The sequence below is a fragment of the Amphiura filiformis genome, chromosome 10 (genome assembly GCF_039555335.1).
Source record: "Amphiura filiformis chromosome 10, Afil_fr2py, whole genome shotgun sequence".
Taxonomy (NCBI): Eukaryota; Metazoa; Echinodermata; class Ophiuroidea; order Amphilepidida; family Amphiuridae; genus Amphiura; species Amphiura filiformis.
This window is the reverse complement of record NC_092637.1, coordinates 14467337-14483038: the sequence shown is the minus strand read 5'-3', so window position 1 is coordinate 14483038 and position 15702 is coordinate 14467337. Positions and strand designations below refer to the sequence as shown.

The following is a 15702-nucleotide window of genomic DNA, read 5'->3' as shown; positions in this document are numbered from 1 at the left end:
GCAGTGAGGTGGACATTCCACGCCCCGTTTATCCAAAATGTCTCTACCACGCTTCACTTGGTCACATGTATCGATTCGTGTGCTTGACACAGCTGTCGTGGCGGGAGATTTAAGCTTAACCCAACAGATATCAAGGTAAATTTTCCCCTTGTTATCCTTCAAAGTCCACGACGGAGGCTCCAAATTGTTGATATCTAGAGCTTGGAGAACTCGTTGCAGCTTTAATCCAAGTCCAGAGAAATTCGGCGAGTCCATATTTTCTCAAAAACTGGTAAAATAGCTGCACAAAATCACAAGCACGTCAACACACGTCCACCATCTTCCACATGTGTATTTACAAGGTCAGAGGTTGAGTAACCACGCCTCTAAGAATTTGGCCAATGAGCGATCCGATAATATTAAAATTGACCAATCATATTTGCCGTTACACGGGTGTGGGGATTTTAAAGGGACGAAACAAAACAAGATTATTTGGCATGCCGGATGATTATTTGCTGTGTCAGCTGTTCAGCTAAAGAAATTGGAACCGAATCTTTTTAACCTGTTTCTTCGGAAATTGAAGAATATTCAACAAGCACGTAAGGTATTTTGGTAATCTGTGGAATATATTTTTGGTAGTTTTAAGAGTCCAAAAAGTAGAAAAAAGAATTGATAAATAATTTGAGTAAGCTTATAATAAAATATTTTTTTATGTGTCATTAATAGACCCTGGGTAATAGACATTAGGCTAAGTAAAAAATAAAACATGTTTCACGTCCGGGTTTTCAAAAAAAAGGAGGAAGAGGGGGCTTTTTATTTTCTATTTTTTATCACAAAATTGGTGTAAATACCCATACTTAGAGCTGTTTTAGCGTACAACCGTACATACAATAATGCCTGGAAAAAGGAGGAGGCCCTTTTTTATTTGTTGTTCTGAGAGTTACACCCCCTCTAATGATCACAAAACCTTCCTAAAATGTTTCTTGTATCTTAACAAGGCTGTAGAAAGCATCCCAACTTCCTAGACATATTTTTTGAAAAGTTATTACTGAATTTCAAAAAATAAAAAATAATTTGAGAAAACATCAAAAAAGGAAGCGGGAGGGGACGTGAAACATGTTTATTTTTTTATTTGGCCTTATATCAGGCATGTAGGGGTAGGGCAGTGTCAACTTATAATTATAATTATTGTCTAAAATGATAAAGTTGATTTTAAACAAAATCGCTATATTAGGCCAAATAAAAAAATAAAACATGTTTCATGTACTGGTTATAAAAAAAAGGAGGAAGAGGGGGCTTTTTATATCGCAAAATTGGTGTAAATACCCATACTTAGAGCTGTTTAAGCGTATACAATAATGCCTGGAAAAAGGAGGAGGCCCTTTTTTATTTGTTGTTCTGAGAGTTACAACCCCCTCTAATGATCACAAAACCTTCCTAAGTAAAGTGTTTCTTGTATCTTATTAACAAGGCTATAGAAAGCATCCCAGCTTCCTTGACATATTTTTGAAAAGTTTTAACTGAATTTCAAAAAATAAAAACATATTTGAGGAAACCTCTAAAAAGGAAGCGGAAGGGGACGTGAAACATGTTTATTTTTTTATTTGGCCTTATAGGGACTGAAGAACTGTTACTTTAAATTGTAAGTAACAAAATCATGTTTACAATGCATGATGAAGATGAATGGCGATCTTTTAGACCACCGGCCCGAGCTAGCTATAGGGTTAAAAATTACAAATTTATCAAATTAAACTTTCGCATCAAGGTTAAACATGTTCATAAAAACATACCTTTTATTTCGTCGAACAAGATTTATTTTGTTCCAAAATCCATGTTTTATTGCAATTTTTGACGTTTAAAGAGCTGAATTCATGGAAAACCGACCGTGATGCAAACTCCAAAACTATCACGTTAAACAGTTGCCAAACACTTTGAAGTCAATGTTTAATGTATCGGAAGGAGGGCAGGGCTTCGAAAATGAGGGAAATTAATTATGGGGTAAAAAGCAGGGTTCAACTTTTTGAAAACAAGCTTCTAACAGCTAGAAGGTTTTTTTGTCTCAAAAACAATTTAAAAATGATCTGAAAAGCATAAAACATACCTTTATAAAATCAGCCGGTTTTGTATTCGGCTCTTTTACGTCAAAAATTGCGATAAAAACATGGATGTTGGAACAAAATAAAGCTTGTTCGAACAAATAAAAGGTATATTGCTAAAAACATGTTTAACCTTGATGCGAAAGTTTGATTTGATAAATTCGTAATTTTAACCTTATACATTCAAGCCTTGAAATAAGCAGACTGGAACCAGGAGCAATTTGTTTTGAACATTGCTCAGGTTCACTGGGATTTTACAAGAACCAGGAGCAATTTCTGAAGAAACAGGAGCAATTTTCAATATTAAATCCTTTTCTGCATACCGTATTTCGTCGAATAGTCGCCCCCCCTCAAATAAACGCCCCCACCACTTTTTTCAACCAAGATGTTTAAAAATAATGATTTTTTCATGCTATCTTGTGTAGTAAACTTACCAAGTTGCTCACATGGTCAATAATAGCAGCAATAAATGGCGAAAATCTGCATCCGAACCCGGAAGTGAACCAAAAGTCAGTGTCAAAAGGTCATAGTTCGTCATTTTAGCGTGACTTTTAAGCTCACCTAATGATTTTAACGGGAATTGTCGTGCTAAAAATGACCTCTAATAAACGCCCCCCTTGGGAAAATGTAACGCCCCCGGGGGCGTTTATTCGACGAAATACGGTATATACAATACAGCATACCAGCACGACTGCATCAAGTGCAGAACTGTAACCAGGAGCAATTTATTTTATAAAATTGCTCCTGGTTCATGTGAATTTTACAAAGACCAGGAGCAATTGATGGCTTTACGAGGGTAAATTTGCTCCCCGCGCCCACTTATTTCAAGGCTTGTATACATTGTAGCTCGGGTGGTCTAAAAGAAAAGATCGTCACCATGGTGGGAAAAAGTGGGCAATTAGGCAATCTCCTTGCCGGGAAATTAGCACTTTTGGAGGGAAATCTGGTCTTTTGGAGGGAAATTTACATGTAAGAATAGCGGGAAATTCAGAGCTCCTTGCCGGGAAATTTACATTTTTTCAGGCCCTGATTATTCGTCACAAGTTCATTGAATTCAGAATTCTAATCTAAACGATTATTTTTAATTGAGAAAGCAAAAAAGTTTATACTTTATTATAAAATCAGCATCATTTCTGTCACATGAAAAGATGATCTGAATCTGATGAGTGAAAGTGGCAGAGAATTTGAGGGAATGAGGATATTTTCTCAGAAAATAAATAATATTTTTTGGAGAAATTTGCCATCTTGAATAAAATGCAGAATTCATGAATTGTGTCACGCTGTAAAAGATGTCAAACACTAGTTCGCACTTGAGGCAAAAACAGATACATTTATCTGTATGACATTTTCGTTATTGATGCTGCCTAGTTTGCAAAGCAAACTTTAAAAAACGGGCAAAACAGACACATGTCATTTATCGGGACGGTATGACATTTTCATTATTGATTGATGCTGCCCTATTTTAATGGTATGGGTGCCCTCTTATCAAACACACTAGTGCAAATTATGTCAAAACGAACGTACATCAAGTGCTTTTGCAATGCATGTTCCATCCAGTGCACTTGCCCATTTCTCATGTAGAAGGGGACACCCTCTCGAAATCTGTATCGTTCAAGTACCTTTGTAGGGCCTATCAGTTCCAGTCATTTTTTTCTGCATAGAAAGCTCCATTTTGCTAAATTCCTGGCATTCTTATCCTTTCCTTTAGACCACCCTTGCTATATTTACTGTTGCATCAATGTTTACTCTTGCATGAAGTTAAACACATACCAAACACTTATGAGGGAAATTCAAATTATGGGGTTAAAAATTTTTTTATAATATCACAGTTGTATAATATCACAGTGTGTTAAATAAAATTTGTTAACTTTCGACTTGACAGGATCCATTGTGAGATGTAACTGGACCAATCAGCATCATGTCGTCACGCAAATCAAACCCTCGCAGGCGGAGCAGGGCTGGCTCGTCAACATCCAACAACGATGATGAGAGCAGCAACGCCAACTTACAAGTATGTGTCAGGATTCGTCCCACGAACCATGCGGAGCAGGAGTCGCACAGTTCCAAGAATGTGGTGCGAGTGCTGAACGAGAACCTGATGATCTTTGACCCCAAAGAGCAAGAATCACCAAGCTATTTCAGGTACAGTATGGCACAAGTTTTTCTTTTGAAGTTTGCTGACTGAAACACAGCATTATTGACTCTTTGCACTGTCATCAGAACAAGGTTCTACCCACAAAGTGTGTGTTGTGTGTGCTTATGTACACCTTAAATGCATATAATAACAAGTATACTTTACAAGTGACTAACTTTGGAATTTAGAGTGCTCAAACCCATTACAGGTGAGCTATAGAAACAAATTCAAAGTATAGACCTCTGGCAAGGCAACCGTTACTTAAAGTTTCACGGAATACCCTCACTTACGATCATTGGGTAAACCGATCATCAGACGGATAATTTGTCATGATTTCAAATTTACAGGAATGTATATACAAGAATATACATTCTACATTCCTAAATTTGAAATCATGACAAATTATCCGTCTGATGATCGGTTTACCCAATGATCGTAAGTGAGGGTATTCCGTGAAACTTTAAGTAACGGGTTGCCTTGCCAGAGGTCTATACTTTGAATTTGTTTATTTAATATATATATTTATTATTTATTTTTCAAAATCCTTCTGGCACGTTACTATAATAAAAGCACCAAAATCCCATAAAATTTGCACTTTTTGCGCATGCATTGCAGGGAGAACCTCGTTTTGGTTCAAATGTAGCACAATGGCGGATCTGTGCAAAGGGTCAATATGGCTTGACCCCTTGTTGTGATGAAGCTGGGATTCATAATTCAAACAAATTCAATTAAGGGGGTACTACACCCCTCGATAAATTTGGGTCTATTTTTGCATTTTTCTCAAAAACTTATAACATAGTGGTAACAAAAGTTATGTATATTATAGGGGGCAAGGAATCCAATTACTGCACTGGAATTTCAGTGACCCAAGACAAGCGGTGTGTTATTTATGATAAGAAATAAGGTACCGCTAGGATGTACCTCATTTCCTATCATATATACTGAACCGCTTGTCTTGAGTTACTGAAATTTCAGTATAGTTATTGGATTCCTTGCCCCAATAATATACGTAACCTTTGTTACCAGTGTGTTATTATTTTTTGAGAAAAATGCAAAAATAGTCACAAAATTATTTAACCCTCATCTACAGAAGGGGTGTAACAACCCCCACCTCTGTAGATCTATAAGAAAAGTACTCTATCGTGCTATCAGAATTTTTCGGCACGCTTCAACACCCAATTTACCGCTAATCAACTAGAATTAACCTTACGTGCAATTTGTACCTGAAAACTTGTTATAAGTTACAAAATGTACATTAAAAGTGTCCCCTGACCAAACTTATGTTTCACAAACTTTCAGGGAAGACGCCAGAAACGCATAACATAATGCAGAAGAAAAACGCGACATGCAATTTGCCTTTGATCATGTCTTCCCAGAGAACTCTCAACAGCAGTATGTTTATGAACATACCACCAAATCTATTGTAGACAGTCTACTGAATGGTTATAACTGTTCGGGTAAGTATGACATCCTAGTTAGTGATTGTCAGTGTTCGAATTAAGGAAAAATAAATGGTTGTCCCACAGACAACCAGGTTACAATTTCTGGAAAAATAAATGGTTGTCCCACAGACAACCAGGTTACAATTTCTGGAAAAATAAATGGTTGTCCCACAGACAACCAGGTTACAATTTGTGGTTGTCCATCTAAGTTTTTGGTTGTCATATTACCATCAGCTAAAAGATACACATACAAAGGCGAGTTTTGGCAACAGATTTATTGTTGTCTGGCGGACAACCAAATCAGTATCTTTGGTTGTCCGGTGACTTTTTTAGTTGTCCCGGGCGAACGGACAACCAAATTTTCGAACCCTGGTGATTGTACCTTTGTGCAATTTAAAACATATATGTCATATGACCTGTTCACTGCTATTATGTATGCAGACATGATTTTCCAGTTGAAACTTTACATCCCCAATGGATGACATCTTATTCTTCCACACAGGGAGTGTGAATTTCAAATGGGGTGACTTGAATGTTTGACTCTTATTTGAAATCTACACCCTCTGTATGGTTTTCAAATGAAATAGCCCATTACGGTCTGGTGTCATGGTATTGGAAAACACAAATGTGACCATCCACAATGAACCCAGTCTAAAGTCGCCAGTACACATTCAGAGATATGGACCAATAAACAAAATAAAATTCAATAGGAAACAAGGCAAAATATTGAATTTTGAGTACATATGTACCTTGTACCAAGTTTACAAGCAATTGTGACATGTGATATACCATTTTAAAGCTTGTTTTATGTGGATTTTAGCAAAATAAAAATCTAAGATACTCAAATGTGCAACTTTACACTGGTTTCGTCGTGGACAGTAACAAATGTTATCCTCTTCTACAGAAGATCATAATTAATTCCATCATCCTTCAATAACTAACATCTACATGCATGAGGTATGGATAAGCAAGGATGCACGTTATCATTTACATTTCAGTCAATTTACTTTGGTTGGAATTGCATTACCAAAATACACAATCATTACTCTCATCAGGATCAGTGCCAACAAATTATTTTGACCCACTATGGTTATGGCCTGGGTCCCCACTTGTATGAAAAACAACAGACTATACTATCAACGTCTTTACAGACACTCCACCCCATCTGTAGAATGTAAAAGTTAACTGTGCTTGTGAATCTTAGACCCTTCTTATCAGAGTTACTGAATAAAACCAAATATGTTGTAATGCTGTAAATATTAATTTATCATAATATTTAGGTAACTTTTGGCATCCCAGCATATCTTGCTTCCATTTCTTCCAATTTTAGATCTATTTACCCCCCTCTTTTCTTCCCCAGTATTTGCATATGGAGCTACCGGTGCCGGTAAAACCTTCACCATGCTGGGTGCCCCCGGACATCCCGGCATAACTTTCCTGACAATGATGGAATTATACCAGAGGATAGGTGAAATAAGAGAAGAGAAACTATGTGATGTCAGAGTTTCTTACTTGGAGGTGAGTGACAATGATGTACAATTTGTATTACACCAGAGAATACACTTGCAAAAATGAGCTCTGTCAGGGTTTGTTTTACCCGGGTGCATGCATATTTTTACTTTTTTCTGGTTTTTTGTTCTACATGCACCAGTGCATATAACTTTTTGTTTTTGTAAATCAAGCCCTGAGCTCTCTGAAGTTCATTAATGTTCTGCGTGCTAGCCACATGCTTCAACTAAAAAAAAAGTTTTGAGATATTTTCTCAAAATATCTAGAGCTATCTCAAAACCACTGAGCCAATACTATGCTTGTTTGTACACATATTTTTGCATTTTTCATGCCAATTCCAAATATGGTCATGAAAATGTACAATTCTGAAATTTTTGAATTTCTTAAGAAAATTTGAAACTTGTTGTCTGCAGTCGACACCCGCATGGAGTGGGTTAAGATATACTTAAGAATCTGTACTCTGCCGCCATGTTTCTACTCAGGAGGACCACATAGGTACTTTATTTCGGGTCCAGTTATGTTTCCAATTGGATATTGCTGATTTACCATGGCTTCTCATTGTGTCTGCAATCTTTACATAACCTCTCTGGTCTGGGAACTTCAGACATGATCAATAAGTTGTTTCCTGGATTGATTATCAATAACATCAAACCATTGTATGAAGGAATCAGTGATAATACTTACATGGACAGCATCATAATTTCCCCTGCTCTGGCCTTCCATTTTTTCAAGCAAATTGCAGAGGTTTCTCTTGTTAAACCCTAGCTGTGAAGGCTTTGATGTTCTTGTTTTTCTTGCAGATAATACTATTCAGATCACTCGTATTACACGCAATTGTCGAAGTCCAGTGCCCTAACCTTTATTTATTTGAATCTACCAATAGCTACTAATAAAATCACTTGTTTGTTTGACATTTAGGTATACAATGAAAACATCCGTGATCTCTTGGTACCATCTGGATATCTTGCAGTCAGAGAGGATCCTAATAAGGGGGTCGTTGTCAGCGGACTTTCTCTTCAACAGGTGAGTTGGGTGGTCAGTCAGTGTGCGGTTGATACTTGAATCAGGTGTGTGGTCATCCCAAGATTACTATAAGGGAGTTTCATAAAGTGTATATGACCTTTGTTTGGTTCCTTTACAATGCTCGTCAAAGTTAAAAGGGGTTATGGAGGGAATGTTTGAATCGTGCATCAAAATCATTAATATCATCTTTTTTTGCACCCAATAGCCTCAGAGTGCAGAGGAGCTACTTCGTATGTTGGAATACGGTAATCAGAACCGCACCCAGCACCCTACAGATGCCAATGCTCAATCATCCAGATCACATGCTGTCTTTCAGGTATTACTTTTATTTTGATGTAAGACTGAGATTTTTGGGTAACTTTGTGCCTGGGTACCTAGGCCTTGAATTATTACCCAGGTGCACAAATGAATGTAACATTTGTCTTTGTGTATGCAGCATTTAAACTATTCTTGTTATTATCTGAAGCCAACACAGAATTAAAAAAAAAGAGAGAGAATCAGGACTCGACCGCCATCTTGATACAGGCATGGAGCAAAAATTTGGGGTATTCGGTTTCCCTCGGAATGCACTCGAGGCATTCGTTGTCATGCAAGCGCGACATGGATGAAGGGCGGATTTGAGAGACGCACTTGATGCGACCTGCACGTGAATACCAAGACGCTTCAGATGAGACACGTAATTGTTTTTCTTCGTCTCTGCTTACTGTCGGCAAGGACCCGAATACCCCAATTGTCTGCCCATAGCTGACCACACGATTGTACGTAGTGGTATATGGAGTCTCGAGTCTTCTTCTCCAATTCAAACTTTCTATGAAGTTAATGAAAAAAATCTGCAGTTTTCCATGAAGGATCATTCAAATGATGAAATGAAGGACATCTTTTCTTATGTTTAAATATTGCAAAATGCCACTTTCCCATCTTTAATTCTTGAGAAGAGTGTCCAAATGCTGGAAGATGTGTAGATGTTGGAATATTCCTGTTGTTTTACTCGGTAACATTGGTTTGACCCTCTCATTTTCACAGGTTTTCGTCAAGCAGAAAGACCGCACAACCGGCCTTAGCACAGACTTCCGTGTCGCAAAGATGTCACTAATAGACCTGGCTGGGTCAGAGAGGGCCACGGTGACAACCAACAGGGGGGCCAGATTCAGGGAGGGGCCAATATCAACAGGTCACTCCTAGCACTGGGAAATTGTATCAATGCCTTAGCTGATAAGTGTCCAAATGCTGGAAGATGTGTAGATGTTGGGATCCTGTTGTTTTACTCAATTGGTTTAACACTTTCATTTTCACAGGTGTTCGTCAAGCAGAAAGACCGCACGGCCGGCCTTAGCACAGACTTCCGTGTCGCAAAGATGTCACTAATAGACCTGGCTGGGTCAGAGAGGGCCACGGTGACAACCAACAGGGGGGGCCAGATTCAGGGTGGGGGGCTAATATCAACAGGTCACTCCTAGCACTGGGAAATTGCATCAATGCCTTAGCAGATAAGAAGGTAAACAAAACAAATTTTTAAAGGTTTTTCAAGATTAGGGTCGGTTGGGAACGGACAAGGAAAAGGGCTAATCCATTTACTATCCACACTCCCCCTGTGGAAGATTTTAGAAATATTTTTCACAGGGGGAGTATGAATTTCAAATGGAATGAACACATTAAACAGCTCTATTTGAATTTCATACACCCTCTGAGAAAGATTCAAACCTGAATCGTCCACAGGGGGAGAGTGAGTTTCAAATGGAATACTCCCCCTGTGGTAGATATTTCCAAAATCTTCCACAAGGGTAGTGTGGATTTTAATGGAATAGTCCATTGCCCAGCATGCAACAATTATGACAGAAAATGTACATCTAAACAATGTCTCATGTGGTTTGGTGATGCTGTCAGGATGCCTGACAACGGGTTACCACACCAAGTCTATCATGTCTTCAATCAAGCGGAGAGTGAAGAGGCCGTCCACCACTAGATGCGTCGGTAGGACCGACATCATACATCATGATTCCCAGCTTCTAGTCTGCAAGGCAGAACAGCTTGCAAACAGCAGTCTGGAATGGTGGCAGCTCTCTCACAGGAAAACCAATAAGCAGCAAGTCCAATGCCCTTAGTCAAGGCCCAGGTAGTAGGGTTTCATTTAGTGTTTGAAGTGTTTGTCACAGTGTTTTCTTTATCTCCACAGAACAAGAGCATGCACATTCCATATCGTAACAGTAAGCTGACAAGACTTCTCAAGGACTCACTTGGGGGAAACTGTCGGACGGTTATGATTGCAGCTATAAGGTGAGAACACTCCAAAACTTTCCTGGTTAATAATTTCATAAATTACTTAACCACCTGAGTTAACTTTTACCTGCCGATCTAACATTGCCATTGATTGGTCAATTACATGATATCTTCACTTTAATCACCAATCAGAATGGAGCTTTGCAAATAATTCACCCTAATTTTTGTTTATGGTGAAATTATTCTAACAATGTTGCTTATTGGTCCAATTGATAATGAAAACTTCTTTTTGGCCATTCGGCAGGTAGTTCTCATGGGGTTAATTACATAAAATGATGTACAAACAAAGAGAAGATTTGTTTAACCATGCCACCCCATCCAGTCCAACCTCTCTTATCCGTCCATGATGGGACCAAGCATTGTCCAGATATTTGAAAAATCTGATAGGTGAATTATGCATAATTCTGTATTAAATTTGTCAAAGTGCTGAAATTGGGACAAAATCAAAAACACTGAAAATATGTATTTGAATATAAATGAATCAACACAGTTAACTGTCCTTCCAGTGTTTTGGAGCATAATAGTAAGGTATCATATGCATGTCATTGAAACCATATTATCTGTGTGGGTTCAATATGCGATTTTGAAAAATGTTAACATAAAGGCTATATATCATTTGACTATCCATCTAACCATTTTTTACATCGATGTGACTGTGGTGTTAACGCTTTGATGGGGCTGTTTTGCATGCGTTGAAGCTGCACCCAACTGCGCACTGACGTCACTACCACATCAGGGTGCAAAATGGTGTATGGCAGACCTTCTGAATTGGTGGCGCATGTGGCGCTTGGAGTCAGTTGAAGTGATCAGCCCTCGAATTAAGGATCTGCAGGGGCATGGCAACTTTTTTAAGGCATGTTGAAAATTGCCTTGGATTTTCACTGAAAAGCAAGGCAGCACGGCAGTTTGTAATATTTCAAGAGGGCATCATGGCAACTGTTGAAAATTTAGAGAAGGGCACCAAGGCAATTTCTCAAAAGTGAAGAAAACACACACAAACATAGATATATGATTTTATAATGAAGGGGCAGGGCTGGGGCACCGATGGCAACTTCCATTAGAGGGCACGGCAACTGCCTTGGGTAAAGTACATGTACATATTTTGAGGGCATTAGGGCAGTGGGGATGGGCACCCACAGCAAAATGCCATGGGTGCCTTGGGTTAATTCGAGGAATTTTTTCACTTAAATCTTGAACAATAAAGGGATTAAAATACCCAATCTGGACCTCTAAAAATCTTAAAATCCAGGAGCTGCCCCCTGGACCCCCAATAAAGCACCACTGCACCTTGCACTCTATGCACACACGCTACCTCCCAAAGTTGGCACTTCAAATAAACTAGTTGAGAAGGCCTGGTATATGGTCTATTCATCTACCTCCAGTCTTCATCACTAGTTTTGAAGTTTTTGAAGCTTAGCATTACTTGGTGCATGTACATACTTTTACCACTGCCACTGAGCATTTTTCATGCACACCATTGCAGACAAACGGACTCAAAGGTTTGTCATTGGCTGATACTTCATGCAGCAAGCGGCATGATAGTCGACAGGGGCATAACAAGATCCGTAAGGTTGAACTATTTGAACTGAAGGGAAAAAATGAAGTGAAACTCATATATTATCACATTAACCCCCTGAGTACTACCTGCCGATCTAACATTGCCTCTGATTGGTCAATTACCTGATATCTTTAGTTTAATCACCAATCAGATCGGAGCTTAGCAAATATTTCACCACAATTTTTTTGTGTGGTGAAATTATTCTAACAATGTTGCTGACTGGTCCAATTGATAACGAAAACTTCTTTTTGGTCAATCGGCAGGTAATTCTCATGGGGTTAAAAAAATGTTGCTCTTGCTTTATTGAAAGTTTGCATGCACACCCAGATTCTTGACAACATTTTGTAGCATATCAACAGATGAAATGTTTTCATATGCAATGCTAACTCGTAACCTTATTGTATCATAATTTTCTGTTCCAGTCCTTCAAGCCTTAGTTACGAAGATACCTATAACACACTCAAGTATGCCAATAGGGCCAAGGAGATCAAATCCAATGTAAGTCCTTGCTTCTGTTTATTACAGCCTGGCAGAAATGTCTAGCCAACTCCTCAAGATATCAGCACACATGATTTTGTTTGCTAAATAAATAAGTACAGCCAGAGATCATAATATGCAACTTATGTCCACCAAGTGGATCTCAAGGTGCATTGTGAAGAACAATATGTCACCAAGTGGATCTCAAGGTGCATTGTGAAGCACAATTCGTCACCAAGTGGATCTCAAGGTGCATTGTGAAGCACAATACATCACCAAGTGGATCTCAAGGTGCATTGTGAAGCACAATTCGTCACCAAGTGGATCTCAAGGTGCATTGTGAAGAACAATACGTCACCAAGTGGATCTCAAGGTGCATTGTGAAGCACAATTCGTCACCAAGTGGATCTCAAGGTGCATTGTGAAGCACAATACGTCACCAAGTGGATCTCAAGGTGCATTGTGAAGCACAATACATCACCAAGTGGATCTCAAGGTGCATTATACGTCACCAAGTGGATCTCAAGGTGCATTGTGAAGCACAATACGTCACCAAGTGGATCTCAAGGTGCATTGTGAAGCACAATAATCAGATAAAGGTTTGTTCGTACTGCGCCGCAATTGCCTTGCAGTGCGGTGCGTTGCTGATATATCGATTTCTTTTTGCCGCAAATCGTCGCATTTCCAAGTTAAAATGTATTTTTATAATGCAGTGCGGCATCGCATCACATGGCATCGCAATTGGCCGCATAGTATGAATGGACCTTAAAGAATTGACAGAAATATGGGTACAGGTAACGGTACAATTATTGGTTTTATTGAGTAGAATTTACTCTTGTAATCTCAATTGAGATATAAACATCAAACAAATTTGAAAAACAGTTTTTAGAGCTATGGGTTTTAGCAGACCTGTGACCCACAAGGTTTACTTTTTACAATGTTTGTTGTCATTGCAGCTGAAGCGCAACATTGTGAGTGTGGACTTCCATGTCAGCCGCTATGAACAAATTGTAGCAGAGTTGAGGACTGAGGTGAGTACTTAACCAATTGTTTTTTCCCACATATTATTCTTATATGTCCCTTTTCTCTGCTTTTTGTAAAAAAAACAAGAAGAAAAACATAACATGCAAAAAAGGGCTAAGCTGAAAATCAGTGGCTAAGACATTATACAGCTGCTCCAACCAAAACCAAAATCATTGGCTTGATAGAGTAGAGGAGTTTTCAGGGACTGTCTTTTGGAATTTGCAGGAGAGCATTACATAGCTCTTCTGGTTCCTTCAAGGAGAGCAGTTTAGAGTATTTACAATAGAATGTAAGGAGAGAATGGTCAACTAAGGAAAGCTGAAAATCACTCTCCTATATCAGATTTAAGGAGAGCAGTAGAGAGCAATTGCTCTCGCTCTCCTCAAAAACCAGTCCCTGAGTTTTGATATAAGAAGGTAACTGTTGTTTTAAAATGCTAATTTTGCATATATGGTCAAGGCGCACAGTTCATGGGCTATTCCAGTTGAAATCCATACACCCCTATGAAAGGGAGTGTGAATTTCAAATGGGGTTACGTGAATGTGTAACTCCATTTGAAATGTACACTCCCTGTGTGAGAGACTGAAGGTAATATCTTCCATAGGGGTGTATAGATGTCAACTGGAATAGCCTCATGTACCTGTTACTGCTCTGTTCCATAGCTGACTGCAGTACTTGGGTAGGGAACAAGACACAGAAATTCTGAAATCCAGATTCATAGAAGATTTAGATTCAGTTTTTGTTGTGTTTTTACCTCATTATCAGGTGACTGAACTGAAGACCAAATTGTCAGGTTATGAAGCAGGCACTTTGAAAATAGCAAAGAGACGAAGCATTGAAGTAGCCGGTGATGATGAGTTACAAAGGTGAGATACACACACACCCCAAAACACACCCACACCCCCACCCACACAGGGAACAATTGTCAGGTTATGAGGCAGGCACTCTGAAAATAGCCAAAATAGCAAAGAGACGAAGCATTGAAGTAGCCGGTGATGATGAGTTACAAAGGTGAGATACAGACCTACACAGACCCCCTACTTGTAGAGACTGGCTAGCAAGGACATATATTTCCATCCGAGGACATTTAACTTGGACCAGGGCCGTGATACTCGTATTCAATCCCTGTATAAAAATTGAAGTCATTTCACAGCAGTTTGATTGACAGTTGCTAAGGAGTTTGGTACACCTAGTAACACTTACTAGTCGCTTAGCCTAAAATTTACATACATGTGCACAACAACTTTGTGTGCACTACTTCAATAGTGAAGCAGACTTATCCCGTAGTTATTCCGACAGTTGCTGGGGAGTTTGGTACAACAAATTTTCATTTGCGCAAACGTGTGGCTTATCCTATAGTATGTTATTACTCAAGAATCCTTGCTTAGACCTATCTAAAAACAGACAAATCCTAAGACTTGATCCTATACAATAAATACCGTGTACCGACAAACAAAACATAGTCTTATATTTGCATCGTAACATTGTTTGCAATATGCTGGTGGTGAAATCTAACTGAGCATGTCTATGGTTGGTGTGTGTGTCCATTGATTTTGGAGTGTATTCATGTAGCGTGTCCTCTTTTTATGGTGTTTGCAAATGCACACATCAACATGCAACACCCTCATCCCCTGTTTATTTATCAACAAATTATCAATTGCTGTTCCATGTATCAACATCATTTGCTGTACCATGTATCAACATCAATTGCTGTACCATGTTTCTTTTTCACACAAAAATAATCTGAAGTGGACTTTTCTGAAGTGGAATTTCTGCTATCTATCATTTGGATCATCAAGGATGGACAATCAAAGATTTTTTGTAGACCTACAATATATTTATAGATTGCTTTCACCAGGCCTTGAAATAAGAAAAAAAATCCTAGGGTCCTCTGGACCCTTGCCATGGAAATTTCAAGGGTCCTCACCTATTTTCAAGGGTCCGACCCTGGACCCTTACCTTTGAAATTGCAAGGATCCTCACTAATTTTCAAGGGTCTAACTATTATGAAGTATTAAATGTTGGGGTAAACTCCTGTCTGTGCACTAACATTATAGCAGTCACAAGTCACAGTATGTCGTTGTCGACAATAAGACAATAGCGATGTATGATTTGTACTTGAAAGTTGAAAACTAGCTTGATTGGAAACTAAAATGAAAGTATACTCAGGGAGCTGGACATAGT

General features: G+C 38.7%; 1 protein-coding gene across 1 annotated transcript in view; it reads left to right on the top strand.

The window, feature by feature from the left end:
• The first annotated feature begins 427 nt into the window (after nt 1–427).
• The window catches only part of LOC140162541 (kinesin-like protein KIF18A), a 32327-nt gene continuing 17052 nt past the window's right edge, over nt 428–15702 (top strand). Inside the window, 13 exon segments of the mRNA XM_072185791.1 lie at nt 428–578; nt 3958–4222; nt 5509–5547; nt 5550–5666; nt 7012–7169; nt 8079–8183; nt 8389–8499; nt 9207–9354; nt 9608–9678; nt 10357–10457; nt 12441–12516; nt 13452–13526; nt 14284–14384. Of these exon segments, the coding sequence (XP_072041892.1) occupies nt 3994–4222; nt 5509–5547; nt 5550–5666; nt 7012–7169; nt 8079–8183; nt 8389–8499; nt 9207–9354; nt 9608–9678; nt 10357–10457; nt 12441–12516; nt 13452–13526; nt 14284–14384 (1331 nt within the window). The 5' untranslated portion in view covers nt 428–578; nt 3958–3993.